This window comes from Diadema antillarum, unplaced genomic scaffold (genome assembly GCF_040938485.1).
Source record: "Diadema antillarum isolate AM-2024a unplaced genomic scaffold, OU_Dant_1.0 seq00000158_RagTag, whole genome shotgun sequence".
In the NCBI taxonomy this organism is placed as follows: domain Eukaryota; kingdom Metazoa; phylum Echinodermata; class Echinoidea; order Diadematoida; family Diadematidae; genus Diadema; species Diadema antillarum.
The window spans coordinates 712797-731301 of NW_027271230.1; the positions used below are offsets into that span (position 1 = coordinate 712797).

Consider the following 18505-nt stretch of genomic DNA (forward strand, 5'->3'; position numbering starts at 1 on the left):
GGCCTACTTTCTGAATAGAAGCGCCACAAACGTCGAGCAACATCAACAGTAGATCCTTGCTTTCGACTATTGTGTGCCATGAAATTAGCTGGTATTTATATCAAACTCTTGGGAGAAAAATAGTCGATTAGAGTTATAAAAAAAAAGAAAAAAATGACTGCCCAGTATCATCTTGATGAGATGTGATACAGGATCCGTGACGGAAATGCGTATTGTGGTGGAAAACCCTCTGGCAGAATCCTTTGGAAAGTTTATTTGGTCAGGAAAGACCTCCAAAAGAACGACATAGATTGCATCTGCTGCAGAGCGAAAATACATTTGCAATTTTGACACACCAGGCAACTACAATCCGCAGCTTTTGACATGAAACTGAACTCTTTATAATTGTATTTTATAGCCTCAAATCTTCTATGCATACATTTTTCTTGCAGCTAATTGTTTACTTGACCTAATGTGCGATCATACGTAGCTCCATGATGCAATAATGGTTAACATTTACTTTTAAGATAATGTGTGGATAATGTGATGACGCCTCGCACTGCTCTATCCACTAGCCGAAAGGGTTCTTGTATTCTTTCCAATTTGAATAATTGAGTGTACTGAATTTAATTGAAGAGAAACATCCATGTATTTTCGCCTTGATGAGTACTTAATCATTAGTGACAGCACTTCTCAACCCCTGTAGATTAAATTCTCCCATGGCATCTCGGATGACATTTGTTATTTCTGCCTTCAGTGAGCGCATTAAAAGCTATGTTTATTGTATACTCAGACTAGTTATCATACCGTGCCATCTCCTGCACTAACAATATGAAATTCCGATCAAAAAAAGAAGGGAAAAAATGAAAAAGGGAAAGAAAAAACACTCGACGCGAGACGAGCAAGCTGCCACAAAGCGCACTTGTGTGTATGTATTTACAATGTATACTCGTTGCACCGTGCCCGCCTGCCAGTCGCTCGTTCATTTCTGCAGATGGAATCGTGGAGCCAGAATCACCTGGGATGCTGTGTAGGGGATTAAAAAGTATCCCACTCGTTCTCGACCTGACGCGTGCCATAAAAGGACGCGTAAAAAAGGTCACGCCGCCGCCAAGCATGTACAATATGTAATATCTGACGGTAGTTGTTCCTTTTGTCTCGTCCTCATTATCGCGTCACGGACGATGTGTTGTGACAGGTTACAGAATAATACAAGAAATAGAAAGGTCATTCTTCACTTAGAAATGCCGTTTGTGACATGAATAGAAAAACACTCTTCATAATATGCGAAGATGATACATTTGGAGACGAGCACAGAAAGATTCAGATATCATAAGCACTCCCGTACACAAACACAAATTCGTTCTGTCGAAAGAAAACTGTTAGTGAAAAGCATATATTTCTAAGCTGTACGGCTACATATTTTTCACTCCATTTCGACGTTTACGACAAGTAAACGCCGATTTAGATGCGACATTTCCATGGACCATGTATGAGCCAATGCAAGCTTACCTTAGCCCTTTAAACAGTTGTAGATGATTATTTCTTTTCCTTCTGTATAGTTATCTCAGTTAGATACCATACAAGGTGTGTTTCTGTAACAAGGACATTATGTTTGATCGAGAAAGAACATCGTCGATGAACTGGTGTCGGTTACAAAGCATGACATTTCAGCGGTATGTTCTCTGAGACTGTACGCGTTTTACTCAACTCGATCTTGCTCCGGTGACGGGGGACACTTAGGCGGGCAGGGCTGTAATTCTCTCGACTCCAGGCGGCGCCGAGTCGCATATTGATTCTCGGCAGGCGACACCTCGGCGCCAGCTGGCTATTGTTAATATTTCTCAAATAATCCAGGTGTACCAGCACAAAGTGAGTCCCGCTAGGCACTAGGAAAGGTAAATCTTTGTATCTCGTGCTGCATTTCTCAGCTCTGAATGACAATCGTACTGTGTTTCGTGATGAGGCATACGCTTTTAATTGATAACTATGTTTGCGATCGAAAATCTGTTTTGAGGCATGGTTTGTTAACACAGTCGTATCGTTATTCATCTTTCGAACCATTTTTGCCAATTGTGCGTTTTGACAGTGACTGTTATGGTCAGGCCGATCATCGTTATTAGGTGTGTATGACAAGCAACTTCACGTTCATCAAAGGAACATGAGTATTAGTTTTATTTTATTTTTTTTTTTTGGGGGGGGGGCTAAAAACTAGGTCAAGAATTTGTGATCGAGTGGAAGTTGGGCAATCATCGCTGATCCTATGAAATACATGGGCACCTTTTCAGAACATTATCTCGGGACCATGTGCTGTATGCTGTGACTCGCGGTACTTCCATTCAGCACATTGTCGGGTTGATAAGGTTCGCAGGTTACGTCGCTCATCGCGGTTGTAAATTGTCCGTCGTTGAGATGCAGGGATTGTGTTCTTTAACCCTTTGAAAAATACCTTCGAACCCAGGTGTTGATGCACCTGTGGTATGCGTGTAATGTGTCATCTCGGGGATTCCACCATGAATACAATCGGGAGAAGAATGCGAACAGCATCACGATCTTTACTCCCATTACCAAATAGACCGTGTCTGTAATGTATTACAACTTATGGATGTTTCTTTTCTCACAGCCTAGTAACAAAGCATTTTCAATCACCTCTTCCCTCCCATGAAGTTCCAGAGGAAGGTATCATTTAGTTGTTGCTATGTTGGGCAAGCCTTGCGGTTGTTATGGGCAATTTTTGTGAACAAAGCGTGCATAAATCTGAATACATTATAGAACTGGTCTGTTTGTTGCTGCACCTGTCTCCAATGCTATGTGATTATTAGATACCATATCATCATAATTATGATGACATATTATGCAGTCGGTATCGACAACAATCCATAAATTGCCTGAGGTTGGAGTAGGGGGAAGAAGTAATGTGGAGAAAAGTATGAACGTATTTATAGCTGGCAACACCTGTAGCGTATTAAGTGACAATTGAAGTTCACGTTAATCCGCAGTGAATTTAAAGAGAATTGTTGTTCATGTTGTTCAGGAGTTGTTCCTTTTTTTTCCTTGCCCGGACCCAGACCCAAATACCAACAGTTTCACGACATTCCTTGTTTCTTCACACCTGTCAATCAGGACTAGACTTGTCCAGGGACTCAATTAACCTGGCGAGTCATTTACGTCGTCACTAATCCGTATATCAAGCGTAAAGAGCCCCCAGATTACTCAACGCCTTCTGTCTTAGTGTCCCAAACAAAGACACTGCACTTGGTGATGCGATTACAAGCAAGTACCTGTGCTAAATTAATGGCTTTTTGTTGTTGTCTTTTTCTTGGACGAAGCAGGATGCTGAAGTCAATGTATTAATCCTTGTAGAACAGAAGAGAGCACCTAGAAAATTGTTATGAAAAGAGGTAGTGTCGCACAGGAGAATAATACCTATTTGTACATATTCCTATACCCCCGATGAGGTATAGATTATAGGTGAACGTGAGAAGATTCTGAGCATCAAATTGCTTGGGTGTGTCGCTTTCGGGAGGATTAGAGACATTCTCAGTATTCTGAGTGAATTTCATTCTTTCGTAGCATCGGTATTTTGAGAAATTCTAATGCACCTGTTCCAGTGTTATTAAAATACAACCGGAGAGCACTTCCTTGTTATTATGACAATTAAAAGAGTACTTGAAGATAAACAAATCATGATCGGTCAGGAAACTGGCGATGATGATCATTTCATTTTAAGAAGGTTTATTTTCATTTCAATTTGAGACACTTGGTTATGATTTTCCCCAAACATTCCGATGTAAACGATATCAATATGACATGTAGAAACAGCGTCTCCTCGGCTTGTCACTTTGCAACAGGTAACCAACGCTAAATATTTGGGCCTGTCGGTCGCCCGTGCGTTGAAACTCACACATCCTCTGGGAATGCAGCACGGGCTTCCGCAGTTTATCTAGTGGTGGGAGTGGCTTGCTGCCATGGAAACGTGGCGCCGCGTGGACTGGGAAATCCTACCGTAGGCAATCGTGTTTGGTTATCTTGTTTACAATGTACACAGAGACAGGAAAACTACAAAATCGCCTGGCTGTTTTTCGCGGGATTGAAAAAGTGTAATACAAGTCATCAAATCTGTCGTGAGTGTTCCTTGTTCTATCAATCCTTGCTTTCAGATTCTGTTGGATGATCCTGTCCATATCTATATTTTCGTCACCTTGAATTTTAGTCTTGCGTCCGCCATCATTAGAAAAACTCAACAAGCGGAAGTCTGGGTAAAGGAAGAGACATGCATTAATTGTGCCAATATTCGTCCGTGAATTATTACAATTAGTCATTTATATATGTATGATGCCGTAATCTAGAATGTGCTAGAGAAAATAGATAACAGGTACACTGCCAAGAAAATTATCCTCGTGTGATATGATAGCGTGACATGTAAATTTTGAAGATTTGTCATGGCATTGATGTCACCAGCAGGATGTCGCAGAATTTCTCAGACACATATGTCTGTTTTTCTGTCAGTGGTCGTTCTGCCAATAGATTTGGGACTATGAAGGGGATAGTCTTGTCGTTTGTACGAATCGGACAACCTTGTTTGATTATTGTCATCCTCGCTTGGCTAGAGCTGACAAATTTGAGAGATATAAAGAGCAATGAAAGAGGAAAAAATAGTAAGGGAGAATACTTGAAATAGACTCAAGAGTCAGAGTGAGAGAGAGAGGGAGGGAGAGAGATAAAATTCAACTCAATCACCTGCCCACAATGCTTGCGCTCGCATGTGACGGCTAATGGCGCTGCCTTTGTCGAAGCAGTCAGGTGTTAGACCTAATCAGGTTAATAATTCATGAGGCATGGGGCTGGGAGCAGACGGCTGAATGGGACCCGGGCTGGCCACTCAGACTCCGTGGCGCCGCCGTGCAAGGTGGGTCTTTTCTCCGCTCCGCCTGCCTGTGTGCGCAGGTGCTTTGTCGACAGGCAGTGGTCTGGAGCCGGCGAATTTTGCCCCATTGTTTCCGGGGGCTGAAGGCATGACAAACAGGTTCTCTCTTTCTCCCTTCCCCTGTTCTCTATTAACACTTTGGGGGTTGGCTAACAATATTTTTAAAAGACATTGTTGAAAAGAAGCGAGAAGAATTGACTGTGAAAAATTGCTCGATATTATGTAGGTGTGCAGTATCGCCGGAGCAGAAGCCGGCAACGAGGCTTTAGTGGAACATGTATGGCGTTGTTGTCCTTTTCTTCTTCTTCTTTTTCTTCTTCCTTTTTTTCTTCTTATCGCGCTTTCTCACTCAATCAAAATTTTCACCCACATTCGCCTATTGTTTGCGTCAGCAAACTTCCATAGCAGAATTCCAATTGACTTTCTACGAGACACTCTACGGTTGGATGAGCTGAGCTGGTATAATGATTGTCCTTGTTATTTTACGGAATCGAGTACCTTCAAGAACTGTCATTATTGCGCACACCTAACCTACACTGATCCGCTTGCCCGGATCTCTTTCAAAGTCCATGTCGGAGGAGATAGTACTTGCCGTGCATGACTGACTGCTTTTAATCAGTTTTCGAGAGGTGGTCCACAAGAAGCGAGCTCATCTTTTGGAGACAAGTGATCACCTCCGCCTTTTAATAGCGCCGTTGAATGGCCTTTGTTCACCTCTTGTACTCGAGGACAAAACCTCCAGACTTTCTGTCTCTGCCTCGCAGAGAGCCCTCACAACTCCCTCCTCGGTCTGTCCTCAAGTTACCGCCGCGACAACAACCACGCTGCTCTATTTATCTTGTCTCTTGTCCAACAAGCGCCACCCATTAGGGGAGCAAGGGCCGAGCCTTCGACAAGTGCCTCTATTTCTCCCTCCGCCAACTTTGAGTGTGTTCATCTATTTGTGTCACTAAATATTTTTTTCCCACACTCCTCTCACGGAATTCCAACATTCGACTGAAGTTATCCCATCGCCAGCCATGTGTGGACGAAGTAAAATTTGACTGATCTTCAAACTTTTCTCAGCGTGTGGAATCTTTGATACAGCACAGCCTCGGCTTTCTTGAATCATTAAACAATAACTTTGTGCCAACCTCGTGATTTTTATCACCAAAAAGCCTTCGTTTGGAGGTTTTGCGGAGAAAAAAATCAATGGCTTCCAGATATCATAGGAGCAGTTTGTGATATCTTTGAGTGATTTCTCGTGGTGATCCAGTAACTAGCAGTGTTATGGTGATGAAGTATCATTACATCCAATACACACGCTTGATGCGTGCGTCAGGTGAGAACACGACATTCCTGTCAACCCATCCCCTCAGCACGACACATTTAGTTTCGGCTTGTCTCTTTTTTGCATGTCGATTATGTTCAGTTTATTTTGCTGTGGTAGTTGCGTTCTCTGTGAATGCCTGATCACAGGCAAAGACAAAAGATTTATGTCTATTTTCCAGGGATGCCAAGTTCAAAAAAATTTTATGAGTGAGATTTTCATGACTTGGCATCTCGGCATGCGAATGTGCGCGCGAGCGAGGGTGTGGGAGGGTTTTTCCCGTGGTCTCCCATGGTAGGGAGCTTTTTCAATTTTTAGCTCTTAATGGTGCGATCAGGTGCATACTTAAGTGACTATTTTTTACTTATTTTGAAAGACAAAAGGGAAATATACCTTCATTTGCAACTATCACTTTAATCTTTTGAGCTATACTCATTATTATAGGCCCAAGTTGCAGACTTCGCCCGATGCGTGAGAAAAATGGGTGCCATGCGTGAGATCGTGAGATTGCCCCGAAATGCTTGAGTCTCACGCAGAATGCGTGAGACTTGGTAGCTCTGATTTTCTGTTATTATCAGCACGACACATGGTCCTGTATTCCATGTACTGTTTTCTTCACAGGTCTGTGTATAAGTTTATGTTCTTCAGAAAGGGTCATTTATGCAGTTGGGTGCAAATGTTGATCTGAGTGTTTCATATCTGGTTTGATTGGTATAACAAAGCATTTACCTTGGGATATACTGTTATACTGGTAAAGATGATGTGGCTATGTGATATCATACAGTCTAAATAAAACAAGCTTTTTGTGTGTGTGTTTTGAATCAGAACATACTGCAGCTACAGAGAGGTCGAATTCAATGATAAAAAGTCAAGGGAATCAAAGCAGCAGTTTGTGAAGTTGATAAAGTCTGAAGTTGCCTGTATTTTGAACAGCATATCGTGCTATGATATGCCTGGGAAGTTGGAGGCAGTATGAAGCAAGGTATTTTATACCACTCTCCATTTTCAGGCATTTGAATGGTTGTACAGTATTTAGATCTGTGTGTCTTGTGAAAATTGTGAGAAGTTTAGAGAGATGACAACTCCTTCCATGAAGGAAGTAATTCAGCCATTATTGGATATATGGCTGCTATTCAACATCTACTGAAGGTACTGTATCTCCAATGTAAATGCTGTGACCACTTTTTTTTAAATGAAAAGTGCCTAGTTTGATCAAATTTGTGTGAGATCTTACTCACAGTACATTCATTATCATAACTATGCATTGTAAGCAAAAATGCAGAATAAGAGAATATCAGGTCTTGGTCACCAAGAGTTGTTGTTCTCTATTTTTTAAAAATATTAATCTTACAAAGAAGTATCCCTATTGGATAAATTCTCTCAATTACAAAACTCTTACAAACCGTACTATGAAAATATGCCATGTACTTCTGAGTGCATACTGATCATACATAACAAAAGTTGTTAGCAGTTGTATGACTTGACATATGACAAATGAACAGCTTTCAGACAATTGATATGTATGATAAATCCACAAATCCACAAAATGACTCATACAGGTGTTCATAATGTCTACTTCCCTGGTGATGCAACTTGCTTAACTGGCAACCTATTTGTCTGTTCTTGTCTTTTTCAGTTGACATTGATGGAAATCCCAAGGGGATGACGCCAGGGGATTTGAGTGATGGCAATGACCCCATCTCTCCCAGTCCAGAGAATGGTTACCATAGCAACAGTTCCACCATCGAAGACAGCGATGTGGACGACAAGGACAGCTTCAGGGGCGAAGAGGATGAGGAGGACGTCGACGAGGTGGAGATGGACAAGACAAGAAGCGAGAGCGACGACAGCATGGATGATGGGGAGGAGAAAGACTTCCACCGCAAGAACGGACTCCAGCACCCCCAACTCAGGAACGGGGACATCAGTGGTGATGGTGTCATCAACCTGGAAGAGTACATGAACCGCAGTGACACCGCTGTTATCTACCCAGAGCCAGTAGAGGACATGGATGGCGTGAATGGTGACACCGATGACCCAGACAGTCCAGGTAGAGTCAAATATTGTTTGCGCATGCTTATTACCCATGGGACACCTTTGGATGAGAAGACTACTACAGTTTGTGATGTCACATGCCTAGAACAATATAAATAATCAAAGAATTCCACAAAATTTCATTTTTTTGGGTGAAAAGTACTTATCCCTCGACTTGTTACTGACCTATGTTAAAGGTAATATTATTCCCCCTGCCTTCTTAAATAGGCAAGTCGAGTGCTCATTTAATATGCGAGAAAAATGGAAACATGTTGAATTTTCTTTACATTTTCTTTATCTCTACACATATGACACCACACACTGTAGTAGTCTTCTCATCTAGCAATGGTGGCAGCGAAACTTCAAAAAATCAATAACTTATGAACAGATTGTCTGATTTTCCTCAAATTTTCACTGATGTGTTCTATCAATATACCTGCATTCACTCAGCTCACACATTATATATTAAGCTGAACTTGTCCTTTAAACCTGCATTCAGTATCATCCAAAGGTATCCCATAGGTAATAAGCATTGAAACTCCAAAAATTCATAACTTTTGAACAGATTTTCCTCAAACCTTTACTGATGTGTTCTACCAATATTGTAATATTCACTCAATCCTCACATATGTTAAGGTGACATTACAAACTGTAGTAGTCTTCTCATCCAGCAGTAGCAGTATTAAAACTCCAAAAATTCATAACTTTTAAACAGATTTTCCTCACACTTTTACTGATGTGTTCTACCAATATTGTAGTATTCACTCAATCCTCACATATGTTAAGGTGAACTCGTCTTTTAAGCCTCTGTATTCAGATCCAGATTCTGTCAACATTTTAAGTTGGCTGGGTCATGGCTCATTCCTTGCCTTTTTCAGAAAAGTTAGAAGAGTTCTCTTATTCAAGGCATCCCAAGTTCCATCAAGTCTTGTTTGGCTGCTTGGTGTCCAAACCAGCAGATGTGAAATATTGCCTCATTTAGCCATAAACAAGCAGTGAAACATTTTTCTGTTTGCTTCATTTCCTCTTACATTCTTTATGTGCTGGAAACAGTCACTCAGTCAGCTGTTATTTAAGGGATGGGTCTGCACTATGGGGCATTACTGAAGTTATAACCAAAAATGAAATGTGTAGATTGTGCCATATATACAAACAGTATATAGTGATAGTATTACTCCATTGGGACTGAAATATTATCTGTTCAATAGGGCTTTCCCCTTCAGAGCAAATGCATATATATACAAATGAATCATGTGCTGTCAAATATGTCCGCTTCCACTTAGGTGATGGTCATAGCTGCTTTTCTATGGCAATATATTAGTCTTACATAGTAACACATTTGTTTTGTACCCAAAAACAAATTCGGATACACCTATTGCACAAGTGTGCACATGCAGTAACAGAGTGGGCAGGATCTAGGTTGATTTGATTAATACCTATAACGGGTGAGATCACACAAAGCTGTATCTTGCTTTTAGCTGGGTGTATCAAAAGGCTCTTGTTGCAGAGATTGAAGAAGCAACAAAGTATTCATATAGAATCTATCCCCACTGCTAAAATTAAACCTTCATGTATGGAAGTTTAATACCTCATCTCATTACCCTGGACAGCAAGCAAACAATCAGAGACTCAAGGAAACAAACAAAACAAACAAACAAACAAACAAACAATCAGAGACACAAGGAAACAAACAAAACAAGCAAGCAAACAAAATCCTGAAGGAGTTACTGCAATTTTTTTGTGTGATGACTGTTTCCGTAACAGGAGACTTAGAGGAGTGAAGAGAGGGAGGGAGGGAGACAAGGAAGACTGAGGGAGAGAGAAAGGGAACGAGGAGAGAGATATTCCTCACGTTCGGCGAGGGATTGGGGGGATAGATTATTGTTTGATTGCATTCATCTCCTGCATCCTTAGTTTTAAGGAGATCAATATCAGTAGGTGGATGTGATCTGCAAACAAAGTACCTTAACCCCAAATTGGGATCAAGTTCTCCGCCTCTCCCTTGTAATCCCCATCCTCTTGTGGCAAGGGGACACGTTTACACTCTGGGCTGTTGCAAATCATGATTTCGGGGGAAGACATGCAAATTTGCCACTTGCGGATGCATTGAGCAATGTTGCACACTAGCTCAGTGCACATGTAGGGGGAAGACATGAATTGAAGTCTGAATGAATGGACTAAGTTGTGTGCATAGTTGATACACTTCACTGGGGACAATTCAAGACACACCATGGATAATCAACGTCACCAGAAATGTTTGCAAAGCAGTGGGTGAACTAACTGTTAGCCAAGGATATGTTCTATTCTGTTTTAATTTTTCCCCTCTTTTTTCCCTTTTCATGCTCTGCTTAACATAACATGAACTTCATTATTTTGATTTCCAGAAAATGTCAGTTTAATTGATTTGGAACCCTGACACTTTATTACAGACTTTTAAAAAAAATATATCATTATACCTCAAAGTAGTATGAACTTGCCATTTCTGATGAGAAACATGACATTTGATTCACAGCTACGGTAAAGTGCAGTAGTTGTGACTGTTTTTTTTTTCTGCATTCATTTTTTCTTTTGCTTTGTTCAGTATTTGCTTTGTTAGGAGTTAGAAGTGAGAACACAGACATATAAGTTAAAAAATGAATAGACAAAGGAAAAAAAAACTGTAAATGAAAGCACACCCCATGCTAGCTGTGATTCCTATCTCATTTATTGCCACAAATCAAAGAGACATAAAGACAAAATATATATCGCTCTGGCCTCGGTGTAGTCACCAAAAGGATCAAGGGATGGGATAAACCGTGTCATGTGACAGATGCAGAGAGAGGCCGGGCAAACAGAAATGAAGTTTTTTTTTTTCAAAAAAAAAAATACAGGGGGAAAAGGCTAAGTGGCAAGTTCCTGTCGTTTTGTTAGTTGAATTAGAGCATTTGTTGGATTATGGGTGCTGACAGATGCAGTTGGCAGATGAAAAATGAGTGGATTGATTTCAGGTACCGCACTGTTGGCCCTTCACAAAAATTATCATCACATTATGACATATTACATCACAATATCAAGTTTGGTTCAGAAGCCCTTTGGGATTGTGACTGACTTTTTGAGAGTCGGTGACTTTGAAGAATTTACATGGCTTTGCAACTAAACTGTTTTTGATGCTGGAAGATGCAAACATTCTCAAAACATTCATTTCACCCTCTTAAGTGGTAGAGGGAATCTCCACAAGTTGAATTCAGCATAGTGCTGTTAAAGTAAGTTTTGAAAAGTAATTACCCTCGACTTCACAGGTACTTGAAAATCTTGTTTAGATTGACAATGAAGAGTGCCAGCCTTAAATCAAGTGGTTGCAAAAGTGAAACTTTCTTGCCAGTATGCTTCAAACATTGAATTTGATTGGTAGTAAAATAATTTGCAGTATCTTGTTAACCACAGGTAAAAGTGAAAGGGGAAAAGATGTTCAAGCTGCCCCACTTGAAATGTGAAACTTGACAGTTTTTATTCGTATTTGAAAAGGCTTTATTGTTTGTAGGTGTGACAACATGACTGGATTTGACTCTCTGTATTTTTCTGTTTGCCCACAGGAGGAAATGACAATGAAACTGAGAATGATGGTGAGCTCGGAAAGCCTGTTGACTGCCCTTACTGTGAGCGATCCTACAAGCGCTGGACCTCCCTGAAAGAGCACATTAAGTATCGTCATGAAAAGACTTTCAACAACTTTTCTTGCCCTGAGTGCAACTACTGCTTTGCCTATAAATCTCAGCTGGAGCGTCATATGGCAACGCACATGCCTGGACGCAATCAGGTCTGCGAAATCTGCAATAAGGCGTTCGTGAACATTTACCGTCTACAGCGACACATGCTCACACACACCACTGGCAACCGAAAATTCAAGTGCAGCGAGTGCGGCAAAGCCTTTAAATACAAGCACCACTTGAAGGAGCATCTGCGGATCCACAGTGGGGAAAAGCCATACGAGTGTCCCACCTGCCTGAAGAGATTCTCCCACTCGGGCTCCTACAGTTCGCACATCAGCAGCAAAAAGTGCTCCCCAGTGAAGGAGCAGCCGCAGGGGCTAGCAAGAATTGTTGGCGTACCTCCTGTTAAAGTTATCAACAACCTTCCTTCCCCTGTCTTGTGCTCTCCCATCAGTGACATTGAAAAAGGGGAGAGTAGACCCAGCGCAGAGCCCAAGAACAATGCTACTGCCTATATGACCCCTCTCCACATAAAGATCCCAAATGCAGATGGCTCTGTGGAAGGTCACCCAAGCAAGGAGAAGCAGGAAAACGGCAGCACGACACCCTTGACCTCACCTCCAAATGATGCAGTCAAGAAAGTTTTGCAGATTGTGGCATCAACTGTGAGCAAGCAGCAACAGGATGGTCAAAAAACTGACATCTCAAAATTGAAGAAGACAAAAACATCATCTGACACTCCCGTGGTAGCTAGCCCCTTTGAGATTCGCCCTTTCAAGCTTGAAAAACTCTCCGCCATTCCCCCCTTGCCAAAAGCCACGCCCGAAAAGAAAGCAGAAGAAACTGAAAAGCCCAAAGTGTTTCTGAGTGAGAGCGATATGCATCCGCAAAAGAAGAGCTACGATATTGTTGACTATACATTGAGGAAAGTACATGAGGCCCAGGCCATCAATCGCTGCTTAGAGTCCCGCTTCCCCACTCCGATAAACCTTAATCCCGACAGAACAGGATGCAAATATTGTGGACGTGAGTATCTTAGCCCTATTGATCTACATCAGCACGAGCGTTATCTCTGTGACCTCAACGAAGATGTGCTGAAAATGAAACTGTTTAACGGCAACACGCCACAGCAGCAGCAGAGCATGGCAAACTTCAAACTTGATCGATACTACGAGATGCAGCAACAATTTATAGCCCAGCACAATGGAGGGAAGAGTCAGGGAGACAAAGACAATGAGGCTGATAAGAATGAGCGAGATAATCCGAGGAGGATGTTGTCGTCACCAGCTGAGAGCGAGAGGCACCTGTCTCCGAAAGCAAGCCCTGTTTCAGGAAGTAGTCATTCCCCATGCAGTTCTGTAGCCTCTCCCCCTGCCCCCGAAACGGGCAAGTCCAATGATGATATACTGCAGCGCCTAGAGTCTATATCGCAGGCCCAAGAGCAGGCGCTTCGTGCATTCTATGCCATGCAGGCTAAGCCCTCGGAGGACGGAATTGACAAGATCTCGGTAGCACTCAATCTGCCCATGCAAGTTGTGAACAAGTGGTTTCAGCGCACACGTAAGCTTGAGGAGGAGGGGTCAGACCCCTCGCTTAAAAGTCTCAGCTTAATGAAACAATCCCCAGCTGTGTCAGTCGTTCAACCAGCAAATCACAGCAAAGACATAGCGCGGGTTTGTGTGATTGAAACTGAGAAGGCTTCGGTGAAATCTAAGGAAGTGAGCTGTGATTTGGAAACAGCTTCAGTCAGCAGTAGCAGTGCTGAGGTGGTGGGTGATGTGGACAGCCCCCCAGCTTCTCCGTACAGCAGCAATAATTCCCTGTCTAAAGACCTAGCTAAAGATAAGTACCACAGCACTAAAAACATGGATGTCAGCACTACAGTGAACACGAGGATTGAGCATAATGCACCGGGGCGATTAGAGTCAATGGATAGAGATAGCAGATCCCCATCAAGATCCCTCTCACCGGAGAAAACTGCTACAGAAACTTCACCCCTGGATCTTTCGATGCCTAAGAGGAAGACAACTCCTCCTCTCTCTCCTAGCAGATCTTCCATTCCACCAAAACTCATTTACGGCTTGAACTACTCAGCTTTCTACTCAGCAGCCGCTGCAGCTGCCGCCAATGGATACCTCTTGCCTCCCACTTACGCTCCTTCGGAGACTGTACCCACCAGTGTGCTGGAAAACAGCATCAAAGCACACACCAATGTGGCCGCGCCCATCCCAAGTAAATCAACCACCTCTTCATCTGCGAGCACCACCAGCACAACTTCGTCGGAGAACAGCTTCCTCCTAAAGCGCTCCTACCCAGAATCCCTCTACGCCTACATGCCCATGAACAGCTACCCACCCAAGAGGATGAGATTTGCTGATGGAGTGGACTACCCGGCGGCCCCTCCTCCCCTGTATCCACATCTCCAGGTTCCAGATGTCTACAGTGCTCTAGCTAAAACTGGCTACATGCAGAGCACCCTGGCACATCATCTTGGAGCCATGGCAACCACCAACCCCTTTCTCCCAGCAATGCTGAATGGAGCTGGTATCCATCAAAATCACAGTAAGTGTCATTTCTCTAGAGTTTTACCCAAATATTTCGTCTTTTCTTCTCCACATCAGAAATTTCACTTATGCAAACCTGGTAACTTATTGATTTAATAGGCATGCAGCATGGTTATAGAACGTTTTCTTTTGTTATAACAAGGGTTATGAAATTTAAAAATGATATCTACAGCACATTTTATGATACCTTCTTTATTGATGTACAGCCACACAATTCTTGGGGAATGATATTCCAGATGTTAATGTTTATTTCCACATTAAATTCTTGAAAGTCAATGTGATATAAATGCAGGTATATTTTAAAGATAAAATATGCTGGTACATTTTGTACAATTATTAGTTTTGAGTGAATAGCAACTTGAACCTGCAATTCTTGGGGATTGATATTTCAAATATTGATGTATATTTCCACATTAAATTCTTGAAAGTCAGTGTGATATAGAGACAGGTCTATTTTAAAGATAAAATGTGCTGTTACATTTTGTACAATTAATGGTTTTAAGTGAATAGCAACTTGAATCTGCAAGTGGTTGATGATGTTATCCTCATTTTGTTACTTTGTGTCAAAACAGCTGATGCTTCGTCAGACATAGCCTCCGATGATGCTCTGAGTGACATTGGGATTGGACCTGGGCGTCGGCGCAGGTCAGACAGGCCATCACGCACGTCGTCGGGGCAGTACGCCTGCTCGCAGTGTCCCAAGACTTTCCAGAAGCACAGCTCCCTGTTGCGACATGTCTACGAGCACTCAGGTACATAACACCAAGTAAGCCATGCTCTAGAGAAACTTAAGGTTCAGACTTTCATCAGCCAAAAGATAGAATATTCAAGAGTAGAATTTAGATTGGCCTGGTCTCTTTAAAACAAATCCAAACTGGGTAAGCCTTGCATTTGCTTAACCTTCAGTGAGTCAAATTCTTGGCTTGTTGAAGCTTTGTAACATTTCAGGCTTTCAAGAAATATTAGACTGACAGAACAGGTGTAGATTGAAGAATGTGCATGTTGAAGGTGTTCATTAGTCTCGGCTGTGCAGACTTTCAAAATGTTAACTGAATTTCTGTTACTAATCAGTCAAGATGAATATTCCTGGAATGCACTCACACCAAAAAAGAAAAAAAAAACAGATTTGGCAGATTAGCAATTGAAGAGTTTTCCATGGAAAAAGTACAAATTGCAATATTTTAAGTCATCAGATGTACTATTAAAGAAAAATATAAACAACCCTCCCCCCCCCCCCCAAAAAAAAGGAAAAAACTTGCTAATGTGGCATTTTCAGTGAGTGCTAATTTTTGATGTGGCCCCTCAAAGAGGGTGGGACTACAATGTAATAGGCACATTGAATCAAATATGTGAACTGCTGCCTGCAGAACGAGTGAGTGAAACAAGAATTTGTCTACGCCTGCGCGGATGTAGACAAAGAGATGATATCTCAGTGATGATAAGAGCAGGAAGAACAGATGTCTGATTTGTTTTGTTGTGCATTCTACACTTGGGCTCTCAGACTGCAAGTCATTTTGTATGATTGTCAAGCACCTTGAGCCTTAAGCCCCCCTCAAGCTCACACTTCTCCTGTCAATGCAAAGGCAAGGATAAGTTTTTTAGATAAGCATGGGGAATGACCTTAACCTGGGGTTGTACTTATCGGCACGGCTCAGGCAGAAAATCATACAGGTCTCCTCCAAACAAAAAGAATTGAAATATCATGTCCAAAATGTGGAAAGGAGAGTTAATATCTTTGATACACTGTACTTTATCTGAGACATGCAGTATTGATTTTATCTTCATGTGAACTACAGTGGCAGATTGTTTTTCCTTTTCTAGGTACTTCCTTAGTAAAGAATAATCGTATGCTGACTTTTATGTTGTTGGCTTAAGGTTTTCACTTTCAAGTTGTAATATAGTCCCAAAGTTTGAACAGGTTTATGCAGAGAAACAAAATAATTGATCTTGTATTGTATCACTGTCCTCTAGTGCTTTGTCTTTGAGCTTAGCCCTAAAGCTGATATTTCAAATGTGTCCTGCAGAATTTTATGTTCAATAATTTTCAATAATTTCTGATACTGTATTTGGGCTTATGAAGCAAATGTGATTTCTGTGATTAAAGGAAAGATTCTAATTTGTTTATAGGTTCTTATTTCTTTTTCTTTGCTTTGACCCTTTTGCAGGAAAGCGCCCTCACCAGTGCAAGGAATGCGGGAAGGCTTTCAAGCACAAACACCACTTGATGGAGCACTCCCGGCTACACAGCGGCGAGAAGCCGTACCAGTGCGACCGATGTCTGAAGAAGTTCTCGCACTCGGGCTCCTACAGCCAGCACATGAACCATCGCTACAGCTACTGCAGGCGAGAGGCCATAGCTGGGGGCGGGCTCCCACTGGAAGGAGCTGAGATGGAGCTAAAGGAGGGCAAAGATATGGACCAAGGAGGTCCAGAGGAGATGGAGCTGGAGAGCACTGGAGCTATGATCCGGCGACTGGAAGAGAAGCAGGCAGCTGGGATGTAGACACTCTACTTGCTTGTGAATAACTTAATGAAATATGGGTAATGAAGATACTCCTTAACAGAATTCAGGACTTGAATAAATCTATGAGAAATTACTCATCTGAAATTATCGAGATGGCAAAATAATTGTATGCAGATAACGTGCACATTTCAAATGCTACTATCTAATCACCATTTACTTAATTCTGAGAGACAAAAGGAATTTGAAACCATGATTGGATGACATGATTGTTGTACTTCTGATTGTATAAAGAATGTGATTAACCAGAAGAAAAAAAAAGTGGATCGATGATTGTGCACAGACTCAATTAATCATTGTACAGCAAGAGAGCAAATTGCACAGCAACAGAGAGTGTCCACAGCTGTTCACTCATCTCCAACAGGGTGAAGGTTATCTTTAATCAATTGTGTACATCTATCCATGCTTCCAAAGTGTGGACTTCACACATTTTTAAGTAAGACCATGACAGATTGTCAGTAGTCTTCTTGATGGGGGCAAAGTGTGGGCTTCGAAAGATAGTCTCAACTTCGCATTCGTAAAGACTGCAGACATAAAATTGCGCGTCACAGTTATGTGCAAGATATGTACTCAGAGTGAATGTAAGTTAGAATGGCGGCCACCGAAGAGACGTGAGGGCAATTAATTGTGAAGAAAGTGATTCAGAACTGTACTACTTACACTTCATGGTTTCTTCCTGTATATATGAACAGTACAATGATTAGTACACGTATATGGCATCAGAATTCTACTCAAGATCAAAACTATGGGAACGATCAGCTTCCCATCTGTACAGACCACTCAGTTGCACAAAACCCAGAGAAATTTTCTGTTTAGTGCAACAATATCTTATACACCAGTTGGCATTTGGATGTACAAGATGTACTTCATGATTGCTAAGCACAATGTGCTGAATAATATTGTTTCAATGAAATTATATTTTTGTTTGTCTGTTTGTTTGCTGAATTCTGTACACATTTCAAGGAAACTATTGGGGAAAATGTATTTATTTTGTATGTGCAATCGCAGAAATGAAACAGAAAGAGGTGTGTATTTTCGCTGAATACATAATTCTGTTCTCTCCTTCTCGTCTCTTCCTGTCTTTTCACTTTCGACATGTTCCTTTCAATTATGCTCTTGATAATCATAGTTTCCAGGCCAAATAAAAAATGATGATAGATTTTTGTGACTGACAAAATGCAGTGCAGCTCTCAAATACTGTGTAATTACCATCAAACTTGCCCATTGCAACCTCATTGAAGGTGAAAATCTGGCCAAATTGCTATTTCCCAGATATCCAGAATTTTTCTATGTCTTCTTTTTTTTTTGGGGGGGGGGGGGGGGGGTGGTGGTTGTAGTTCCAAAGATAGATCAATATTCAGATGCGTGGTTCAACTTGCTGAAGGCCGGGGACATTTCTCAGTCCCGATTACTTGCAATAATTGCACAGGACTAACTTTCAAAGATATTCTAGGTTACTCAATGTAGACATGTGTATAAAAT

The 18505-nt window shown here is 41.6% G+C and overlaps 1 protein-coding gene across 1 annotated transcript; it reads left to right on the forward strand.

The window, feature by feature from the left end:
- The first annotated feature begins 5829 nt into the window (after window positions 1-5829).
- Window positions 5830-18289, forward strand: LOC139727889 (zinc finger E-box-binding homeobox 1-like). Its single transcript, XM_071638861.1, has 5 exons — window positions 5830-6227; window positions 7852-8265; window positions 11822-14500; window positions 15075-15254; window positions 16668-18289. The coding sequence occupies exons 1-5, from the start codon at window positions 6176-6178 to the stop codon at window positions 17003-17005; spliced, it is 3663 nt and encodes a 1220-aa protein (XP_071494962.1). The 5' UTR covers window positions 5830-6175; the 3' UTR covers window positions 17006-18289.
- Window positions 18290-18505: the final 216 nt, after the last annotated feature.